Source organism: Lithobates pipiens, unplaced genomic scaffold (genome assembly GCF_037356315.1).
Source record: "Lithobates pipiens isolate NorthernLeopardFrog02 unplaced genomic scaffold, aLitPip1_a1.2 Scaffold_30, whole genome shotgun sequence".
NCBI classification, from domain to species: domain Eukaryota; kingdom Metazoa; phylum Chordata; class Amphibia; order Anura; family Ranidae; genus Lithobates; species Lithobates pipiens.
The window spans coordinates 31,365,266-31,389,347 of NW_027507791.1; the positions used below are offsets into that span (position 1 = coordinate 31,365,266).

Sequence of the window (24,082 nt, forward strand, 5' to 3'; positions counted from 1 at the left end):
CACTTGTGATCGAGCTGAATTCGGGACTTTTTGAGGAGTAAGAGAATGGCTGTTCCATTATATCTTAGGTGGGACATTTATCTAAAACTCAAGTACCAGCATGCATACCTTGCAGTAGGTCCCAAGTTAAGGTCAACAGAGGATACGCCGACCAGGTCTCCTTCATGGTAAGTGCCTTCTGAAGCACGATACATAGGAAAACCTTTATTTAAAATACTTGATGGACCCAACAGATGTCTGGAGCGTCTTGTTTTTGGCCCCAGCAGGGCGGAGGAAGGAGCGTCTCATTTGTCACCCCCTCCCAAAAGCACCTTTTTTGGTAGTTCAACGACAGCCTGGCCCGTGCTTTCCATGACCCAAAATCAAACCTTTTGCCTTCCTCTTGGAGACACGCTAGAGTATCCTTTCTTGAATCGGAAAATAAGGCTCACCAGTATCTTCCAGACTGGCGATGCACGCAAACTATCATTTTTGGTGAAAAAAAAAGTATTTAAAAAAATATCTACTACTTATTTTTTTTATCCACTGTGTTACCAAAATGGCTTTTCAAGGCATAGTCTCTCTTCCATCCAGAAAATGGTTGTCCCATTTAAAGGTTGTCCAAGAAATTTTCAAAAACTCAGTATTCCCTGTAAACCCCCCAAAAAAGGTGTCTTTGCCCCGTTCACCCCTCCCCCCCCCTCCCCCCTTGCCAAAAAGTGAAATTTGCACTATCGTCTTGGATCACAACCAAGGAGCCAACGGGAGTGAAATTCTTCGTTTTGGCGAAACGCATGGATAAGGTTGATGCAATTTTTTTTTTTAGAAACACCAACATTTCATCTCCCTGACTTAAAAACAGATCCTAAAACAGACTGACATTAAATCACGTGCGGTGGTTTCTGTAACTAAAGTCTATGTGTCTGCCCCCCCCCCCCCCCTCCCCGAGGAGCCAGCTAACGAAGGACGACAAGAGGGAGCTACAGCATTGGGCAAGTCGTTGAAGCCCATTCGGCACATTAGGCTAAAAGTCTACTTGGAGGATGGATGACCACAGGATGTTTGGCAACTCAACACTGATACATTTTTTTAAATTTTATTTATATTTCATAGTAATGCTTTCTCGTTCTTTGTGGATAGAGGAGCAGTGAACGGGATCGTAAGCCGAACGCCAAATCAAAGTTGGCAGCGTTTGTTGCCTAATGTCTTTGGGTAGGTTCGAGAACAGTACTGGATGGAGAGCAATACACCTACTCCTCTAGGTCTTCCACAGGATTGTTAATAAAGGTGCCTTTATTCTTAAACTTCTGTAATTTTAGAGAAATAGGTATAAAATACACCTGTCCTTCATGGAGGAAGCCATTTTGCTTCAGTATTCATGAGAATGCAGCTTATCCATACACCTTAGACTGGTGACATCACTAAGAATGCAGTCTATCCATTTACTAGAGATCAGTGACTTCATTGAGAGTGGAGCTACGCCAACAAATAGAGGCCAGTGACATCACTGAGAAGGCAGCCTATCCATTCACTAGAGACCAGTGACATCACTGAGAAGGCAGCCTATACATTCACTAGAGAGCGATGACATCACTGAGAATGCAGCCTATCCGTTCACTAGAGAGTGCTGACATCACTGAGGATGCAGCCTATCCACTTACTAGGGACTACTGACATCACCGAGGATGCAGCCTATCCAACAACTAGGAAATGGTGACAACACTGAAAATGTAGCCTGTCTATTCACTAGAGACTGCTGACATCATCGAGAATGCAGCCTATCCATTCACTAGAAACTGCTGACAGTACCGAGGATGCAGCCTATCTGTTCACTAGAGACTGGTGATTTCACCCGAGGATGCAGCCTATCCAAAAACTAGGGATCAGGGATATCACTGAGGATGCAGCCTATCCATTCACTAGAGACAGCTGACATCACAGAGGATGCAGCCTACCTATCCGTTCACTAGAGACTGGTGACATCACAGAGGATGCAGCCTATCCGTTCACCAGAGACTGGTGACATCACTGACGATGCAGCCTATCCGTTCACTAGAGACCGGTGACATCACTGAGGATGAAGCCTATCCGTTCACTAGAGACTGGTGACATCACAGAGTATGCAGCCTATCCATTCATTAGAGACCGGTGACATCACTGAGGATGAAGCCTATCCGTTCACTAGAGACTGGTGACATCACAGAGTATGCAGCCTATCCATTCATTAGAGACCGGTGACATCACTGAGGATGCAGCCTATCCAACAACTAAAGACTGGTGACATCACAGAGTATGCAGCCTAACCAATTACTAGAGACTACTGACATCGCCGAGGATGCAGCCTATCCAATAACTAGGGATTGGTGACAGCACTGAAAATGCAGTCTATCTATTCACTAGAAACTGCTGACAGTACAGAGGATGCAGCCTATCCATTCACTAGAGAGCGGTGACATCACTGAGAATACAGCCTATCCATTCACTAGAGAGCGGTGACATCACTGAGAATGCAGCCTATCCATTCACTAGAGAGTGATGACATCACTGAGAATGCAGCCTATCCATTCACTAGAGACCGGTGACATCACTGAGAATGCAGCCTATCCAATCACTTAGAGAGCGGTGACATCACTGAGAATGCAGCCTATCCATTCACTAGAGAGCGGTGACATCACTGAGAATGCAGCCTATCCAATCACTTAGAGAGCGGTGACATCACTGAGGATGCATCCAATCCAATCACTAGAGACCGGACATCTGCGCTCTCCTGAATACTGGCCGGCATACAGCATGGTTCTCACCAATACACATATTTGAAAGGTGCACTTAAAGGAAGTACAGCATACGTGGCTAAATATTACACTGCACAACTATATAAGCCCTACAGCACAAAACAGGCAGCTTTATGTAGCTTCTTTATTCGAGTTTAAATAAGGAATTATAAAATGCCCTCAACTGGTGAATTTAGCAAAAAAAAAAAAAAAAAAGTCCAAAGGAAAGTTTAACACTGGGATGCACCGTGGTCAGCGTAAGGGCAAAACAAAACCAGCATTGGGTTCCTCTAACTGGAAAGTAGCGGATGCTCTGCACAATATATCAATACATATCTGTCAGGAGGTAGATGGGCCAGAGCAACGTTCTGCAGATCCGGAGAGGTAAGTGATGGAAAGTTTCTGCAGTATATATCAATAGGTATCTGCCAGTGCGTAGATGGGACAGAGCGACGATCTGCAGATCTCCAGAGAGGCCAATAATGGAATATTCTGCAGGTAGCATCGGTAAATATCGAGTATGGATAGAACAGAGGACATTGATACGTTCATCAATGAAAAAAGTTGGAATATGTCACCAGTAGAGGGGGTTGTTCTGCACGGAGGCACAAATAGCCTCTCCTCCTTGTTTGACAGAAGGCATGCTCCGTTACTGGCAGGTTGGGCAGTGTTTTTAGAGGATCATCAAGGCAGTCTCTAAATGGTTGTCTTCACCGCACAGTCATGGTCTTTTTCTTTTTTTTTTTTTTAGGTAAAAAAACTAAATAAACATATCTCCCTGAACTAGTGGTTTAGATACATCCGACATGTGTAACTTGACCTATATCCATAAACTTGAAGGCTGGGCCACCTAAGAATTTCTTCTATATAATGCTGATTGGCCCATAGGAAGCAAGGTTTTGGTGAGCCAAACTCACATTCAGAAAAATATGGGCTTTTGGGTGACTAAGGACACCCACAGTCAGTGCCATTTGGCACTGATGTGCCATATCCAAGCATTGTCTATACCAGCCTTTCTCAACCCTGGTTAACATAAGGGGACCGTGCCAAAAAAACCCCTAGCAACCTTTGGAGGAACCCTTTAGTTCTACAGAACACTGGTTGAGAAAGGTTGGTGTGTGCCAGCCTTTCTCAAACCTTGTAAACACGAACAAACCTTTAAAATAATTTCCAGCTCTCAGGGAGCCCCGGACAATAATTAATATATCAACAGCTCAAGATACATTAGTGTGGGGAACAGTGGGACGAATGCTGCTTACATGACCATCAGTTTGATGATACCTACTCCCCTACTCTTTACAGAGAGCTAAAAAGATCACTGGCATCAGTGGTTACATATCTGAGATTCAGAAATTGCTAATTGCCAAAAAAAGACCTTTGGAGGAACCTTTGAAGGAACCTTTGGAGCAGGGGTCTCCAACCTTTCTAAATAATAAGCACGTTTACTGTCCTTCGGACTTTTAGGGGGCCAGACTGTGGCCAGTGTGAGTAAAAAATGTCCCAGGGTCAATGGGAGAAAATAATGCCCCGTCATTAGTGGAAGGAATAATGCCCCATTGTTGGTATTAGAGGAAGGAATAATGCTCCATCATTGCTTTCAGTGGGAGGAATATTACCCCGTTGTTGGTGATAATGGGAGGAATAGTACCCCATTGTTGGTTGTCGGTGGAAGGAACAGTGTCTTATATCAGTTTGAGGAATAGTGTCCCAAGGGCCAGATAAAGGCAAGCAAAGTGCCACATCCAGCCCCCGCAGTTTGGAGACCACTGCTTTGGAGGAACCCATGAAGGAACCTTTGGAGGAACCTAGGCCAGATAAAGGCAAGCAAAGTGCCATATCCAGCCCCCATAGTTTGGAGACCACTGCTTTGGAGGAACCCATGAAGGAACCTTTGGAGGAACCTATCAAGGAACCTTTGGAGGAACCTATCAAGGAACCTTCGAAGGAACCTTTGGAGGAACCTATGAAGGAACCTTTGGAGGAGCCTATGAAGGAACCTTTGGAGGAGCCTATGAAGGAACCTTTGGAGGAGCCTATGAAGGAACCTTTGGAGGAACCTATCAAGGAACCTTTGGAGGAACCTATCAAGGAACCTTCGAAGTAACCTTTGGAGGAACCTATGAAGGAACCTTTGGAGGAGCCTATGAAGGAACCTTTGAAGGAGCCTATGAAGGAACCTTTGGAGGAGCCTATGAAGGAACCTTTGGAGGAACCTATCAAGGAACCTTTCGAAGGAACCTTTGGAGGAGCCTATGAAGGAACCTTTGGAGTAGCCTATGAAGGAACCTTTGGAGGAACCCTTGAAGGAACCATCAGTTCCAGGGAACACTGGCTGAGAAAAGCTGGTCTCTGCCAATTCTGGTAGGTTTTAAAATGCACCTGCAATTTAGCAATAAAGATAATGCTGTGAAGGAGAAGAGTAGGAGAGACAGACTCTGTACTTGGTTCATACAATCATCAAGGCTTTAACGTATTTTGGAATTTGTAATGTTGAAGGCCTATTCTTATGCTGTTTGCCTTCATTTTTATCCATTAATGTGGTAACATGGCCTGCAGAACTGATCGTGACTTGGCTGTTTCATAAAGGATCTGATCCTGTAGGGTGCCTTGGGCGATAATGCCACACATATTTGGATAAGTTTGAAAAATAAGATGCCACCCTTCCAAAATACAATGAAACCTTCATGATGAAGAACAAGGGCAATGCCCACCTTTTTTCATACAAGCCTTTGTACAATGTAGCTTCTTTTTATTTTTTTTTACTAGAACTGAAGGTATGATTAAAAAAAGGAGCACGTGCAACTTTCGGAAGCACTCGTTGACTATTTTGGTGGTTACTCAATGTGTTGCAAGATTTCGAGTTGAAAGCTTGTTGCCCTTCTACCATAGAAAAGAGGTGATCCTTTCACTACTTGTACATCATGATGCAACATCGCTCAACTTATGCCAGGTACACATGGGTCAAAAAAAAAAACGGCTGAAAACGTATTTCGTCAGGAACCGGAACACTTTCAGCTTGTGTGTGCAGCTCCCTGTTCCAATAGAAGCCAGTCATGAAAAAGTCACGGCGGCCAATCACAAAGGCAGTTCTCCAGCTTGCTTTTGCTAGAGATGAGATAACTGCCGGTTGCGGACCCCCTCTAAGACGTGGCGCATTTGCCAGTTACGCCTAGATGATAAATATTTGGGTTTTATCCTCAACATGGCTGCCTTCATGCTAAAGGGGAAAACCAACCAAATCTCCCTTTTGAAATGGATGAACCAAATTCCTGTTAGGGCATTTGAAAAAAAAAAAGGAGCAGGTGCTCAGAGTTTGATTGTTTGTAGCATAAATGTACAAATTTTAACAATTTTTTTTTTTGGCAGTAGGGAATTTGAAAACGGCAGCTCCGAAGCTACAAAGAGAGCTACAGCGTTTATCCGGCAGCAACAAGCCTTGGCTGCAAATACACAGTGATTCCTAAAACAACCCCCCCCCCCCCCAAAAAATTGTTTGCCAGACCTCTGCGCTGGTAGATACTCTCTATATATCTATATTTTATATATATATATATATATATATTTAATTCTACTATTTGGTTGTTGTTGGTGCAAAAATACATAAAGAAGTGGCGTGTGCTCAAGTCTAACGTAGGTCGATGAACATGGCGCATCGAGAAACCGTTAATTTGCCGCCACCTCCAAAGCCTTCGGGACACTCTTGGGTGCCCCTTTTTGCGTGGAATTTGTCTGATACAGCAGTTTGTTGAGTATAAATGTAGCATTTATATGCCAAGCACAGAATTTCAGAGTGTGAAAGCACAAAGGAACTCCAGTTCTATTTTTTTTTTCGGCAAGCCCCACTGACGATTTCTTAATCCATGTGGTCAACCACTATTGGATCCTTCTGGGTTGTTTTTTTATTTTTTTTGTGAAACTTCTGCGGGGTGCACTTGGTTGTGACATTAACCACCTTCAATGTGCAGGCACTTGATTTTTTTAGACGTCTAGAGGAAGAAGAACAGGTCATGAATTTGAAAGTTTTTTTGAACTTGCCATCACTGGCGTTAGCCCCTATGGAAGTCTTGGACATTGGAGGGCAATAGAAGAATGGAAAAAAGGGCAACATCAGGAAGATCACAGAATGTGTCAACTGGAGGAAGTAGGGTTGATAACCCTTGTTGTCTACGCTAAGCATCGCAGGTCACTTGGCAGTGAATGAGTGGACACACCATACCGTCTCCCAACTTCTCGAAGGTGTGTTCTGCTCCTTGACCGGTAGCCCATCACAAGGGCAAGCTTCTTTTCCAATGTAAAGGCTATCCTATGTTAGCTGAGGAATACATGATGTTTTTTTTTTTTTGGAAGCCAGCAGTCCCCGAATCCTCTCCTAAATATTCCTACCGAGGGCACACATAAGTTTTGGGGTTCTACCACCCCCAAGGTCAGGTCTTTCCTCTGCCCACTCAGCAGCTGCTGGAGCTGGTGTGTGGCGTCGGAAAAGACGCCGAACTTATCCCCATGGGGCTGTCAGAGAGAGGGGTTTGTGGCGTTCCCATTGCTACCCCCAGTCCCCGGGACTCCAGGACCACAGAGAGCAGGTGCTGCTGCTGTTTTTGGAGGGCATCCACAATGAGGACGGGAAGAGTGTTGAAGGTGGAATTGATCTGGTCCAGTTTGGTCTCCAGGCTGCCGATCTGCTTCTCTAAATCCTCGCTGCGGTCGTTCAGCTCCGTTATGAGGTCGTACATCACACTTTGCATCTGCAGAAATTTTGGAACAAGCGACACTGGTCAGTGATTGTTCATAAAGCCTAAAGTTTTGAAGAAACATAGTATGACTGTTTATTATAACCTTCCTTATGTGTCAAGGAGAACTTTTCCAAAACGACATTTCTATGGAGTCATTTTTGCCACCTAACTGTAAACCCGACCATAAAATGACTAATTACTTCCCCAAATTAATGACTCAGTGTGGTGTTTGAATGAGGATTGAGTAAATTAGGGTCACCGTAGAGTAAAACGCATATGTCAAACACAGGGCCAGCAAGCTGAATCCGGCCTACCTATCCTTGTCATGTGGCCCTTACACCCAGCTGGAAGTTGGTGGAACTCCATTCCACCACCTTCACCTCTCACCCTCCGCTTGTAAACACAGAAGCCTTCAATGTTTCAAAGGGACTGCTTTGCTCTCAGTGGCTTCAGGATCTAGCAGATCCCTACATGTACTCATTGTGGAGACAGATTTCCAGAATCTGAGAGAGAAAACAATCCACGCCCCTAAACTCTGTGCTCTGTACATAGCATACTCTGCGCTCTGTACATAGGGTACTCCTGAACTTTGCAATCTGTACATAATGCACTCCTGAACCCAACACTCTGTACATCCCGCACCCCCTGAACTCTGCACTCTGTACATAGCACACCGCTGAACTCTGACACTCTATGAATAGGGCACCCCTGAACCCTGTACTCTGTATGCAGAGCATCCCTAAACCCTGTACTCTGTACATAGCGCACCCCTGAACGCTGCACTCTGTACATAGTGCCCCTCTAAACTCTGCACTCTGTACATAGCGCACCCCTAAACTCTGTACTCTGTGCATAGGCACCCATGAACTCTGCACTCTGTACATAGCACACCGCTGAACTCTGACACTCTATGAATAGGGCACCCCTGAACCCTGTACTTTGTATGCAGAGCATCCCTAAACCCTGTACTCTGTACATAGAGCACCCCTGAACGCTGCACTCTGTAAATAGCGCACCCCTAAACTCTGTACTCTGTACATAGCACACCCCTGAACTCTGCCCTCTGTGCATAGAGCACCCCTGGAACTGCACTCTGTACATAACGCACTCCTAAACTCTGCACTCTGTGCATAATTCACCCCTGAACCATGCATTCTGTAAACTATATGCATAGGGCACCCCTGAACTCTTTACATAGTGCAGCCCTGAACTCTGCACTCTGTACATAGTGCACTCCTGAACTCTGTACCTTGTGCATAGGGCACCCCTGGAACTGCACTCTGTACTTAATGCACTCCTGAACTCTGCACTCTGTGCATAGGGCACCCATGAACTCTGTGCATAGAGCACCGCTGAACTCTGCACTCTGCACTTAGTGCACTCCTGAACTCTGCACAGAGCGCATCCCTGAACTCTGCACTCTGTACATAAAACAACCCTGAACCCTGCACTCTGTACGTAGCACACTCCTGAACTCTGCACCCTCTACATAGGGCACCCCTGGGCTCTGCACACAGGTTACCCCTGGAACTACACTCTGTACATAACGCACTTCTGAACCCTGTACTCTGTACGCAGGGCAACCTAGATACAATTATACTGCTAATGCGGCCCACAACGAAACTAAGTTTGACACCTCTGGAGTAACATGTTCAAAACCACTAATATAACATACAAAGAAAGTGAAGGCCTGTGCGTCATTTCTCTCTGTCAGGCACATTATGCAAAACAAAAAAAAGTCAAAGGACCCCCAACTCTATAGAGCAAAGCTGACCATCTATTCATAAATGGAATGATTAATGAGTGCTGCTCAGTCCTCCAGTACCGCAAGTTCAGCCTGCGTGATGGCGCCTCTATACGGAACACGTAAACCCAGGAAATGGTAGAAGGAAAGTAGACTGCCAATGCTGGACTGAGGAGGAAGTCCTGAACAACACTGGAACATGAAGGGGGTGGGTAGAAATCTGATTTTTTTTTTTCTGAGGATTGGGGGTGGGATCTATTTAAAAATCTAGACCGGATGCTTGCCTTTTCCCATCTGATGGTGTCTATATTTATGATTTAAAAACGGTGCGAGAAACATTTGCTCGAGACCCTAGAACTGATGGCTGTAGACCATACAGACTTACCTTTGAGAGATCAACCAAAGTGTTGGCTTGGTCGCTCAACTTTCTTTGTTCCATCTTCACACTCCGTAACCTGCAAAAAATAAAAATAAAAAAATGTTTAGATTTACTTACTGTTGACTCACTACATGTTGGAGGACTCTTCTAAGCGTCGGCCACTCTTTCAGGAAAATAATACTTTCTAAGCTTAGTTTTGAACTCCCCTCCTGCCAGTTGGAGGTCATGAGCCCACGTTCTTGATCTGAGCTTCCTATTGAAAGTGCGCCCCTCCTGAACCTTCTGCCATTGTTTTCTCCTAGGTCAAAAATGTCTGGTGGCTCGTCTCTCTATCGAGTGACCCAACATGAGCATCTTCCATGATATACTTCTGGTTCTCGGTCGAAGAATCCCAAGACGCATAAAAAAAAAAGACTAACGTTCTGGAAGTGCCACCAAGCCTGCCTAATGGAAAAGATGTGTCGTCTGCCTAAAGTATAGCGTGAATAATGTATGTATCTGAAGTACTTTTTTGTTTTTTTTGTGGTGGGTGGCGTTGACAAGGGTTTTTATTGTTGTCTGTGTTCCTACTGGGGAGATTCACCTTATTTATCCTGGAGGAACCATTCAAAGGGTTGAAGCCTTTCAATGCCGAAACTGTCTAATAGGGGACTTCCTCTCTCACGTCAGTGTGAATAATGTATGTATCTGAAGTACTTTTTTGTTTTTTTTGTGGTGGGTGGCATTGACAAGGGTTTTTATTGTTGTCTGTGTTCCTACTGGGGAGATTCACCTTATTTATCCTGGAGGAACCATTCAAAGGGTTGAAGCCTTTCAATGCCGAAACTGTCTAATAGGGGACTTCCTCTCTCACGTCAGCGTGAATAATGTATGTATCTGAAGTACTTTTTTGTTTTTTTTTGTGGTGGATGGTGTTGACAAGTGTTTTTATTGTTGTCTGTGTTCCTACTGGGGAGATTCACCTTATTTATCCTGGAGGAACCATTCAAAGGGTTGAAGCTTTTCAATGCCGAAACTGTCTAATAGGGGACTTCCTCTCTCACGTCAGCGTGAATAATATATGTATCTGAAGTACTTTTTTTTTTTTGTGGTGAGTGGCGTTGACAAGGGTTTTTATTGTTGTCTGTGTTCCTACTGGGGAGATTCACCTTATTTATCCTGGAGGAACCATTCAAAGGGTTGAAGCCTTTCAATGCCGAAACTGTCTAATAGGGGACTTCCTCTCTCACGTCAGTGTGAATAATGTATGTATCTGAAGTACTTTTTTGTTTTTTTTGTGGTGGGTGGCATTGACAAGGGTTTTTATTGTTGTCTGTGTTCCTACTGGGGAGATTCACCTTATTTATCCTGGAGGAACCATTCAAAGGGTTGAAGCCTTTCAATGCCAAAACTGTCTAATAGGGGACTTCCTCTCTCACGTCAGCGTGAATAATGTATGTATCTGAAGTACTTTTTAGTTTTTTTTTGTGGTGGATGGTGTTGACAAGGGTTTTTATTGTTGTCTGTGTTCCTACTGGGGAGATTCACCTTATTTATCCTGGAGGAACCATTCAAAGGGTTGAAGCCTTTCAATGCCGAAACTGTCTAATAGGGGACTTCCTCTCTCACGTCAGCGTGAATAATATATGTATCTGAAGTACTTTTTTTTTTTTGTGGTGAGTGGCGTTGACAAGGGTTTTTATTGTTGTCTGTGTTCCTACTAGGGATATTCACCTTATTTATCCTGGAGGAACCATTCAAAGGGTTGAAGCCTTTCAATGCCGAAACTGTCTAATAGGGGACTTCCTCTCTCACGTCAGTGTGAATAATATATGTATCTGAAGTACTTTTTTGTTTTTTTTGTGGTGAGTGGCATTGACAAGGGTTTTTATTGTTGTCTGTGTTCCTACTGGGGAGATTCACCTTATTTATCCTGGAGGAACCATTCAAAGGGTTGAAGCCTTTCAATGCCGAAACTGTCTAATAGGGGACTTCCTCTCTCAGGTCCTGTTGTGTCTCTCTAATATTCCCTACACTATCCAGAACTACAAAAAAAAAAAGTTTTTTGACTATGGAATTTTAAATTTTGGTTTGATGGTTTTTACCTAATTTTTTTAATTGTATTTTTGTGTAAACAAGACAAAGTATTCCTAGATCACTATGGATTAGCTTAAGAGGGTACTCAGCAGTTATCATCTGCTACCAGCCAGACTTTCACTGAAACCTCTAGCGCAGAGGTCTCCAAACTGCGGCCCTTTGCTTGCCTTTCTCTGGCCCTTGGAACACTATTTTATCAGTGGATACCAACGATGGGGCATAATTCCCCCCACTGACACCAATGAAGGGGCACAACTCTTTCCAAAGACATCAACAATGGAGCACAATTCCTCCCACTGACACAAACGATGGGGCACGATTCCTCCCACAGACACCAATGATGGCGCACAATTCCTCCCACTGGCACCAATGGTGGCGCACTATTCCTCCCACTAACACAAACGATGGGGCACGATTCCTCCCACAGACACCAATGATGGCACACAATTCCTCCCACTGAAACCACTGAAGTGGCACAATTCCTGCCAAGGACAGCAACGATAGGGCACAATTCCTCTCAATGATGGGGCTTAATTCCTTTCAGTGACACCAACAATGGGGCCCAACTCCTCCCAATGACACCAACGATGGGGCACAACTCCTCCCAATGACACCAACGATGGGTTACAACTCCTCCCAATGACACCAACGATGGGGCACAACTGCTCCCAATGACACCAACGATGGGGCACAACTCCTCCCAATGACACCAACGATAGGGCACAAGCCTCCCAATGACACCAACAGTGGGGAAAAAATTCCTCCCACTGACACCAATGATGGAATTACTCCCGCTAAAACAAACCATGAGGCATTATTTTTTCCCACTGATATCGGGACCCTTTCCACACCCAATAGCAACAGTCTGCCCTCCCTAAAGTCTGAAGGACAGTTAACTGACCCTTTGTTTAGAAAAGTTTGGAGACAGCTCCTCCCACTGACACCAACAATGGGACACAATTTCTTTCAATGACACCAATGATGGGGCAAAATTTCTTCCAATGACACCAACAATGAAGCCCAATGACACCAATGATGGAGCACAATTCCTCCCAAAGACACCAATGATGGGACACAATTCCTCCCAATGAAACCAATGATGGGGCACAATTCCCCCCAATGACACCAACAACGGGGCACAATTCCTTCCAACAACACCAACAATGGGGCACAAGTCCCCCCAATGACACCAACAATGGGGCAAAAAAAAAAAAACTCCCATTGACACCAATGATGGGGCACAATTACTCCCACTGAAACAAACAATGGGGCAATTTTTTTCCCCACTGATATGGGGACCCTTTCTACTCCCAATGACCACCGTCTGGCCCCCCTGAAGTCCGAAGGACAGTAAACTGGCTCTTTGTTTAGAAAGTATGGCGGCAATTCCTCCCACTGACACCAACAATGGGACACAACTCCTTCCAATGACACCAACAATGGGGCCCAATGACACCTATGATGGGGCACAATTACTCCCACTGAAACAAAAGATATGGCATTATTTTTTTCCCCACTGATGTTGGGACTCTTTTCTACTCCCAAAAGCCCCCCAAAGTCTGAAGGACAGTAAACTGGCTCTTTGTTTAGAAAGTTTGTAGACCCCTGCTCTAGGGAAATAGGGGAGGGAGGAGAGAAGAAGTCACTGCTCAGACTCATTCCTTGTATATTAAGTTTCAGCTTGAGCTACTTAACTGTATGAACAACTGGCTTCTTTCTTCGAAATAAAATAAAGCCCTACAGTTTTGTGAGTTCCTTCTCTTGCCCCCCCCCCCCCCCAACCATGCACCTATTTTTTTTAAAACCCAATTTATACGTACCTCAAATTCTGAGCTCTCACAGATGGTCAAACGACAAGCCCATTTCATTTTCTTTTTACATGCCTCTGTAGTGAAACCAGGTTGTTTACAGAGGTCAATACCTCAAGCTAACATTTACACACAAAACTATACAAGTCGTAGGATAGACTGCATGTGAGGTTTTAATGAGACAATGCAAGCCCCAAAAGCAGTCAGCTCTTTAGCTACACCATGGTGCTTTGGTAATCCTTTGTCATGTATTACATTGGTATAGTTTATTGGTAAAACAGACATTGCATTGAGAGGAGTCACATGGAAAAGGTCATTGGTGGTGAAGGATTCTACTCACTGATGAATGGCTTGCAGAAACTTCCTCTGGTGCTTGCGGACTTTGGCATGGTCAATCTTCTTTATTAGTTTGGTGTGCTTGTAAATGAGCCATGTTTCTCGCAGGACATTCGCTGCCGCGTTCTTTATCTGCAAGTTGGGTATAAAATGTTAGAATTTAGGATTCTCAAGGTACAAGGCCTCGTCTGCCCTGATCACATTGTACCCTTAGCATCATGTGTACTCCTCCCGCACATTCATTCCATTCCCATGCCATTCCACCAACTGCATTCTTCTCACTTAGCTCTTCAATGCCTCCTGCTCCCCTCAAATCTTTCTTCTCATTCCCTCCCATATTCTAACTCCACCCACTTCATTCCTCTTATTCCACTCACATCATTCACCTCAATCCTCCTACATCATTGTTTATGCTTCTTCCACATCATTCTTCTGGTTTCCATCGTTCTTTTAGTCCTCCTTCATTCATTCTCTGTCGACTCGATTCTTCCTGTTTACCCCATTTTTCCCTTCCTCCCACTTCATCATTTCTTTTTATTTAATCATCATTCCTCTCACTCCTCCCACAAGGTCATTCCTCTCACTCCTCCCACAACGTCATTCCTCTTACTCCTCCCAGATCCTCATTCCTCTCAGTCCTACCACAACGTCATTCCTCTCACTCCTCCCACATTGTCATTCCTCTTACTCGTCCCAGATCATCATTCCTCTCACTCCTCCCACATTGTCATTCCTCTCACTACTCCCACAACGTCATTCCTCTTACTCCTCCCAGATCCTCATTCCTCTCACTCCTCCCACAACGTCATTCCTCTCACTCCTCCCACATTGTCATTCCTCTTACTCGTCCCAGATCATCATTCCTCTCACTCCTCCCACATTGTCATTCCTCTCACTACTCCCACAATGTCATTCCTCTGACTCCTCCCACATCATCATTTCTCTCACTCCTCCCACAATGTCATTCCTCTTACTCATCCCAGATCATCATTCCTCTCACTCCTCCCACATTGTAATTTCTCTTACTCATCCCAGATCATCATTCCTCTCACTCCTCCCACATTGTCATTTCTCTCACTCCTCCCACAATGCCATTCCTCTCACTCCTCCCACAATGCCATTCCTCTCCCTCCTCCCACAATGCCATTCCTCTCACTCCTCCCACAATGTCATTCCTCTCACTCCTCCCAAAATGTCATTCCTCTAACTCCTCCCACATAATCATTGCTCACACTCCTCCCACAATGCCATTTCTTTGACTCCTCCAACATTGTCATTCCTCTCACTCCTCCCACAATTTAATTCCTCTCACTCCTCCCACATTGTCATCCTTTTACTCCTCCCACATTGCCATTCTTCTCACTCCTCTCAGATCATCGTTCCTCTCACTCCTCCCACAATGTCATTCCTCTAAATCCTCCCACATCATCATTCCTCTCACTCCTTCCACAGTTTAATTCCTCTCACTCCTCCCACATTGTCATTCCTTTCACTCCTCCCACAATGTCGTTCCTCTAACTCCTCCCATAATATCATTCCTCTCACTCCTCCCACATTGTCATCCTTTCACTCCTCCCACATTGCCATTCTTCTCACTCCTCTCAGATCATCATTCCTCTCACTCCTCCCACAATGTCATTCCTCTAAATCCTCCCACATCATCATTCCTCTCACTCCTTCCACAGTTGAATTCCTCTCACTCCTCCCACATTGTCATTCCTTTCACTCCTCCCACAATGTCATTCCTCTAACTCCTCCCATAATATCATTCCTCTCACTCCTCCTACATCATCATTCCTCTCCCTCCTCCCACATCATCATTCCTCTCACTCCTCCCACAATGTCATTCCTCTAAATCCTCCCACATCATCATTCCTCTCACTCCTTCCACAGTTGAATTCCTCTCACTCCTCCCACATTGTCATTCCTTTCACTCCTCCCACAATGTCATTCCTCTAACTCCTCCCATAATATCATTCCTCTCACTCCTCCTACATCATCATTCCTCTCCCTCCTCCCACATCATCATTCCCCTCACTCCTCCCTTGTGTAATTCCTTTCACTCCTCCCACCGTGTAATTCCTCTCACTCCTCCCACATCGTCATTCCTCTCACTCCTCCCATGCTGTCATTCCTCTCACTCCTCCCATGCTGTCATTCCTCTCACTCCTCCCATGCTGTCATTCCTCTCACTCCTCCCACAATTTAATTCCTCTCACTCCTCCCATGCTGTCATTCCTCTCACTCTTCCCATGCTGTCATTCCTCTCACTCCTCCCATGCTGCCATTCCTCTTAACCCTCCAACATCATAATGTTGTCATTCTGTTAAGCCCAGCTCCATCTATCTGGTGATTTACAACAATAAGTTTGGTAATACGTTTTTAGCGAAGGAAGACATTTTTATTGTATTCATACTGGGCAAAAATCACAGGTTTGAGTTTCTCAATGGACCCCATTAGAGCCTGTACTTCCCCACCTCGTTCTTCCCCATCACACCAGTCTGGCCCAGACAAGAAATACCCGGTATTGGTGAACACATGACACGCTCCCTGCCGTCCCACAGTCAGAGTGGCCAGTTAATGCTGTCAGCCCGTGGCAGGGGCGGTGGGCCTAACCCTGTGCAAATTTCCACCAGCTCAGCATGGTGGAACCAACTAAATTCTCAGTATGCTCCATGAAAAAAAAACGTTACGTTACCCAGTGTGGACAATGTATAAGTTCCCTAGAATGCTGGAGTTCTGTTAGATCCCTGCAGATTTCTAATTCACCCATAAGGCCCAAGTCATGATAACGGCCACGAGAGAACTGTAGGCGTAGCTCCATCTTCCCAAGCAAAGAAGCCTAGAGCTCAGTCTGGAAAGCTGAACCTCTCAGCAGAGGCTCTCAGCATGTTCTCAGCATCAAAAGCCAAAATTAAGTCTAGCATAGAGTCCACCCCCCAAAACCTGAACCTCCAAACCCTCAAATAGATATGGTTCTGCATGAAGGGGCACCACCACTTTCCAAAGCTGAGGGAACGTCTGTTAGCTTTTGTTCTTACTTGGTCAACCAGCATCTCAGATTCTTAGGTGTGGGAGCTGGTTTCCGGCATATCTGTGAAGATTATTAATACACCCATCAGGCTCGAATATTGATAACTGCCATGACGGAACTGTAGATATATATATATATATATATATATATATATATATATATATATATATATATATATATATAGCGGATGACATTTGGGATCAAATGTCACACGCATTTAGTTTTTGGTCTCAGGACAGTAAGGGTTCTGAGGGTTAATTATTGTAGGTTGGCCTTAACACCAGTCTGGCCAGGCTATGTTTGAAAGTTCTGCCTGGTCATGTGGACAATGAGGTGCACATGACAGACCAGAACCAAGTCTGGTTGGATGTTTGGGTATTGGCCCTCTCTGAGCCAATTAGAGGGAGTGCCGGGGCCCGCTGAGGAGTCTGGGAGGGGGGTACTTAAGCAGGTGTGGGTCACGTGTCTGGGGTTTCCGGAGTTGACCCGTGTGGTCTGTTCTGGTTCCAGGACTGGGGTAGCCCCGTGAGGGGTCCCGGTCACGGGGTGTTGGACACTCCGCAACATGTTCCTGTCAGTGGCCCGCCTGGTCTGGGGTAGGGATCCGTCTGTTCCCGAGTCTCGGAACTGGCTGGTCCAAGGCGCAGTAACTGAGGGAGGATTCAAGATGTCCGGGTGTGCTCTCGGCTTGGAGGGACACCGCAGCTCATGGAAGTGACCGGGGGAGGACTCTTCTGAGGAGGGCAGTGTCCTATCATATATGGTCCCCCATCGGATAGTGTCCACAGCACACACAGATTCCGAAAATAGCCGAGGATGAACGGCGCCTGCGCCGTGAGTCCAGGTTCTAGCCCCACCATCCAAGTGGACATAGAGTAAGAATATAAAAGAGCCGGGCGCCGGGAGAGAAGGCGAGGGGCCCTCTAATTTTCCCAACCCTATGTCCTCTTGGATGGTGGGGCTACCACGTCCACTCACGCGCAGGCGCCGTTCATCTTCAGAGATTTTCCGAAGCTTCTTCTGCCCCGTACTGCACATGCACAGTACGGGGCGGACACTATATGATGGCAGGATACTATCTGCCAGAACACCGGCAAGTGGCATCCTGAGAAGTGCCCGGTTACTGAGTTGGGAAGAACATTGACGAAGCGGAAAACGTTCCAGGTGCAGTGGAAAAAGGTTTCTGTTCACCTTCAGTTGATTGTTCAAGTTTCGAGTCAACGTGCTGACTGCCACGATCTCTGGCTAGAGATCTGTTCAGCCTTGTAGTGCCCAGCTGCGAGTGGCTACTCTCTGGGTGGAAATAGAGACTTTGCTAAACCTGCAGTTCAAGGTGCCTGAGTTCTTCACCCCGTGCCCTCTGTTCCCTAAGAGACTGTGTGTTTGTGAAAGTTCTACTGCAAAATAAACCTTTTTAAAAGGACTTCATCTGTGTCAGTGTATAAGCCGTTGGGTATCAACCCTGGGAACCCCTAGACGAGGAGGAGCAGGCCGAGAGAAGGTAACCGGTAAGCCCATTCAGTCAAGGCCGCCCTGCAACGGGTTATGGCCGCTACATGGGAGCATTTCCATACACCTTCCAATGTTGAGAAATACGGCGCTTTTAATGGGGATGGATCACACCAACATGCTGCATGCGGCAGGAAATCAAAATCCTGAGAGCTGCATTATGGAGTATTGACCAGTTGGCCCGTTCAAGTCAGCTAAATTGAAACCCTTTAAAAATGCAATTTACTGAAAAGAACGCAAACCCACGTCAACATTTCTTCTCTGGTTCACTGATGCGAAGAGACTGTAAACAGCCAATTAATGAGTTCATCTACTGGAAGTTACCAAAGATAAATGAGCGTACAGCTTTGGGTTTAAACATATCCATACCGCAGCACACTCCTTGTCACAACGTATGGCCAAAAATTTGTGATCCCCTAACCATGAGCTTCTTGGGCATTCCAAAATATGAGCCTTAATATAGAGTTGTCCCTCACACCCCCTTTGAGGCTATATAACCTATAAACTTCTAGGAGTTCTTTCCACAAGATTTTTCAGGGCGTCGGTGGGAATTTTTGGCAACATTTGTGAGATCAGGTACTGATGTTGGATGTAAAGAGCTGGCTCAAAATCAGCATTCCAAATCATCCCCGAAGATGTTCACTAGGGTTGAGGTCAGGACTCTGCACAGGACACTCACGTTTCGGCACACCAAACTGGTCAAACCATGTCTTAATGGAGCTGGCTCCACTCTTCTGAGGAGGACTCCGCAGGACTTTTGAAGATGTGTGTGAGAATTTGTAAGGTCGGGTACTGATGTTGGAGGAAAAAGTATTCCGTAGGGTTGAGTCAGGGCTCTGTGCAGAACACTCAAGTTCCTCCACACCAAACTGGTCAAACCATGTCTTTATGGAACTGGCTCCACTCTTCTGAGGAGGACTCCACAGGACTTTTGAAGATGTGTGTGAGAATTTGTAAGGTCGGGTACTGATATTGGATGAAAAAGTATTCAGTAGGGTTGAGGTGAGGGCTCTGTGCAGAACACTCAAGTTCTTCCACACCAAACTGGTCAAACCATGTCTTAATGGAGCTGGCTCCACTCTTCTGAGGAGGACTCCACAGGACTTTTGAAGATGTGTGTGAGAATTTGTAAGGTCGGGTACTGATGTTGGAGGAAAAAGTATTCCGTAGGGTTGAGTCAGGGCTCTGTGCAGAACACTCATGTTCCTCCACACCAAACTGGTCAAACCATGTCTTAATGGAGCTGGCTCCACTCTTCTGAGGAGGACTCCGCAGGACTTTTGAAGATGTGTGTGAGAATTTGTAAGGTCGGGTACTGATGTTGGAGGAAAAAGTATTCCGTAGGGTTGAGTCAGGGCTCTGTGCAGAACACTCAAGTTCCTCCACACCAAACTGGTCAAACCATGTCTTAATGGAGCTGGCTCCACTCTTCTGAGGAGGACTCCACAGGACTTTTGAAGATGTGTGTGAGAATTTGTAAGGTCGGGTACTGATATTGGATGAAAAAGTATTCAGTAGGGTTGAGGTCAGGGCTCTGTGCAGAACACTCAAGTTCCTCCACACCAAACTGGTCAAACCATGTCTTTATGGAACTGGCTCTACACTTCTGGGAAGGCTTTTCACAAGATTTTGGAGGGTGTCTTCAGTAGGGTTCAGGCCAAGGATCTGTAAAGGACACTCAAGTTCCTCCACACCAAACTGGTCAAACAGTTGTTGGAACTTGCTCTACTCTTCTAGGCAGGCTTTCCACAGGACTATGGAAGGCATCTATGGGAATTTGTACCCATTTCTGAGGTCAGGTAGTGATGTTGGATTAGAAGACCTGAGTTACATATCAAGCCCCACATTGGGCACCAATAAAAAAAGACCTGGCTCGCTCTCAACTGTTGTTCAGAAGGGTTGAGGTCAGGACTCTGCACATGACACTCACGTTCCTCCACACCAAACTGGTCAAACCATGTCTTAATGGAGCTGGCTCTACTCTTCTTGAGGAGAATTCCACAGGACTTTTGAAGGTGTGTGTGAGAATTTGAGCCCATTTGTAAGGTCAAGTACTGATGTTGGATGAAAAAGTATTCAGTAGGGTTGAGGTAAAGGCTCTGTGCAGAACACTCAAGTTCCTCCACACCAAACTGGTCAAACCATGTCTTTATGGAGCTGGCTCTACTCTTCTGGGAAGGCTTTTCACAAGATTTTGGAGGGTGTCTTTAGTAATTTGTAGCCATTTGTGAGGTCAGGTAATGATGTTGAATAAGAAGACTTGGCTCACACACCCAGCCTCACATTGGGCACCAAAAAAAAAAAAAGACCTGGCTTACAGTCAAAGTTTAAATTAATCCCAAAGATTTTCAAAAGGGTTGAGGTAAAGGCTCTGTACAGGACACTCAAGTTCCTCCACAACAAACTAGTCAAGCCATGACTTTATGGAGCAGGCTCTACTCTTCTGAGGAGGCTTTGCACAGGACTTTTGAAAGTGTCTGAGAATTTGAGCCCATTTGTGAAGTCAGGTACTGATGTTGGATGAAAAGGTAGTCAGTAGGGTTGAGGTCAGGGCTCTGTGCAGAACACTCAAGTTCCTCCACACCAAACTGGTCAAACCATGTCTTTATGGAACTGGCTCTACTCTTCTGGGAAGGCTTTTCACAAAATTTTGGAGGGTGTCTGAGGATGAGAAGACTTGGCTCACACACCCAGCCTCACATTGGGCACCAAAAAAAGGAAAAAAAAGACCAGGCTTACAGTCAAAGTTCAAATTATTCAAATTAATCTCAAAGATGTTCAAAGGGGTTGAGATAAGGGTTCTGTACAGGACACTCAAGTTCCTCCACAGCAAACTAGTCAAGCCATGGCTTTATGGAGCAGGCTCTACTCTTCTGAGGAGGCTTTGCACAGGACTTTTGAAAGTGTCTGTGAGAATTTGAGCCCATTTGTGAAGTCAGGTACTGATGTTGGATGAAAAGGTATTCAGTAGGGTTGAGATCAAGGCTCTGTGGAGAACACTCAAGTTCTTCCACACCAAACTGGTCAAACCCTGTCTGAATGGAGCTGGCTCCACTCTTCTGAGGAGGACTCCACAGGACTTTTGAAGATGTGTGTGAGAATTTGTAAGGTTGGGTACTGATGTTGGAGGAAAAAGTATTCAGTAGGGTTGAGGTCAGGGCTCTGTGCAGAACACTCAAGTTCCTCCACACCAAACTGGTCAAACCATGTCTTTATGGAACTGGCTCTACTCTTCTGGGAAGGCTTTTCACAAGATTTTGGAGGGTGTCTTCAGTAGGGTTCAGGCCAAGGATCTGTAAAGGACACTCAAGTTCCTCCACACCAAACTGGTCAAACAGTTGTTGGAACTTGCTCTACTCTTCTGGGCAGGCTTTCCACAGGACTATGGAAGGCATCTGTCGGAATTTGTACCCATTTCTGAGGTTGGGTAGTGATGTTGGATTAGAAGACCTGAGTTACATATCAAGCCCCACATTGGCCCCCCCCAAAAAAAGACCTGGCTCTCAACTGTTGTTCAGAAGGGTTGAGGTCAGGACTCTGCACATGACACTCACGTTCCTCCACACCAAACTGGTCAAACCATGTCTTAATGGAGCTGGCTCTACTCTTCTTGAGGAGAATTCCACAGGACTTTTGAAGGTGTGTGTGAGAATTTGAGCCCATTTGTAAGGTCAAGTACTGATGTTGGATGAAAAAGTATTCAGTAGGGTTGAGGTCAGGGCTCTGTGCAGAACACTCAAGTTCCTCCACACCAAACTGGTCAAACCATGTCTTTATGGAGCTGGCTCTACTCTTCTGGGAAGGCTTTTCATAAGATTTTGGAGGGTGTCTTTAGTAATTTGTAGCCATTTGTGAGGTCAGGTAATGATGTTGAATAAGAAGACTTGGCTCACACACCCAGCCTCACATTGGGCACCAAAAAAAAAGACCAGGCTTACAGTCAAAGTTTAAATTAATCCCAAAGATGTTCAAAAGGGTTTAGGTAAAGGCTCTGTACAGGACACTCAAGTTCCTCCACAACAAACTAGTCAAGCCATGGCTTTATGGAGCAGGCTCTACTCTTCTGAGGAGGCTTTGCACAGGACTTTTGAAAGTGTCTGTGAGAATTTGAGCCCATTTGTGAAGTCAGGTACTGATGTTGGATGAAAAGGTATTCAGTAGGGTTGAGGTCAGGGCTCTGTGCAGAACACTCAAGTTCCTCCACACCAAACTGGTCAAACCATGTCTTTATGGAACTGGCTCTACTCTTCTAGGAAGGCTTTCCACATCACAAGATTTTGAAAGGTGTCTGTGGAAATTCTTGCCCATTTCTGAAATCAGATAGTGATGTTGAATGAGAAGGTCAGGCCCACATATCAGGCCCCACTTTGGCCTGGCTTACAGCCAAAGTTCAAATTCATCCCAAAGGTGTTAAGTAGGGTTGAGGATAGGACACTCAAGTTCCTCCACAACAAACGGGCCAAACCACATCTTTATGGAGCTGGCTCTACTCTTCTGGAAAGGCTTTGAAAGGTGTCTTTGGGAATTTTAGCCCATTTGTGAGGTCAGGTACTGATGTTGGATGAGAAGACCTGGCTCACAATTCATCCCAGAAGTGTTCAGTAGAGTTGAAGTCAGGGCCCTGTGTAGAATACTTGAGTTCCTCCACACCAAACTGGTCAAACCATGTCTTTATGGAGCTGGCTCTACTCATCTCTAAAGGCTTTCCACATCACAAGATTTTGAAAGATGTCTGTGGAAATTATTGCCCATTTGTGAGGTCAGGTAGTGATCTTGGATGAGAAGGTCCGGCCCACATATCAGGCCCCACTTTGGCCTGGCTTACAGCCAAAGTTCAAATTCATCCCAAAGGTGTTAAGTAGGGTTCAGGATAGGACACTCAAGTTCCTCCACACCAAACTGGCCAAACCACATCTTTATGGAGCTGGCTCTACTCTTCTGGAAAGGCTTTGAAGGGAGTCTTGGGGAATTTTAGCCCATTTGTGAGGTCAGGTACTGATGTTGGATGAGAAGACCTGGCTCACAATTCATCCCAGAAGTGTTCAGTAGAGTTGAAGTCAGGGCCCTGTGTAGAATACTTGAGTTCCTCCACACCAAACTGGTCAAACCATGTCTTTATGGAGCTGGCTCTACTCTTCTGGAAGGGCTTTGAAGGGTGTCTTTGGGAATTGTAGCCCATTTGTGAGGTCAGGTACTGATGCTGGATGAGAAGACCTGGCTCACAATTCATCCCGGAAGTGGTCAGTAGAGTTGAAGTTGGGGCTCTGTAAAGGACACTTGAGTTCCTCCACACCAAACTGGTCAAACCATGTCTTTATGGAGCTGGCTCTACTCATCTCTAAAGGCTTTCCACATCACAAGATTTTGAAAGATGTCTGTGGAAATTATTGCCCATTTGTGAGGTCAGGTAGTGATCTTGGATGAGAAGGTCCGGCCCACATATCAGGCCCCACTTTGGCCTGGCTTACAGCCAAAGTTCAAATTCATCCCAAAGGTGTTAAGTAGGGTTGAGGATAGGACACTCAAGTTCCTCCACACCAAACGGGCCAAACCACATCTTTATGGAGCTGGCTCTACTCTTCTGGAAAGGCTTTGAAGGGAGTCTTTGGGAATTTTAGCCCATTTGTGAGGTCAGGTACTGATGTTGGATGAGAAGTAGAGTTGAAGTCGGGGCTCTGTGCAGGAAACTTGAGTTCCTCCACACCAAACTGGTCAA

The 24,082-nt window shown here is 45.5% G+C and overlaps 1 protein-coding gene across 1 annotated transcript in view; it reads right to left on the bottom strand.

Moving 5' to 3' along the window:
- Window positions 1–683: 683 nt before the first annotated feature.
- KCNN3 (potassium calcium-activated channel subfamily N member 3) overlaps window positions 684–24,082 on the bottom strand; it is a 175,718-nt gene continuing 152,319 nt past the window's right edge. Inside the window, exons 6-8 of the mRNA XM_077463941.1 lie at window positions 13,828–13,955; window positions 9,610–9,679; window positions 684–7,492 (exon numbers count right to left, since the gene is read on the bottom strand). Coding sequence (XP_077320067.1) covers window positions 7,196–7,492; window positions 9,610–9,679; window positions 13,828–13,955 — 495 coding nt within the window. The 3' untranslated portion in view covers window positions 684–7,195. The remainder of the gene's footprint in view (window positions 7,493–9,609; window positions 9,680–13,827; window positions 13,956–24,082) is intronic.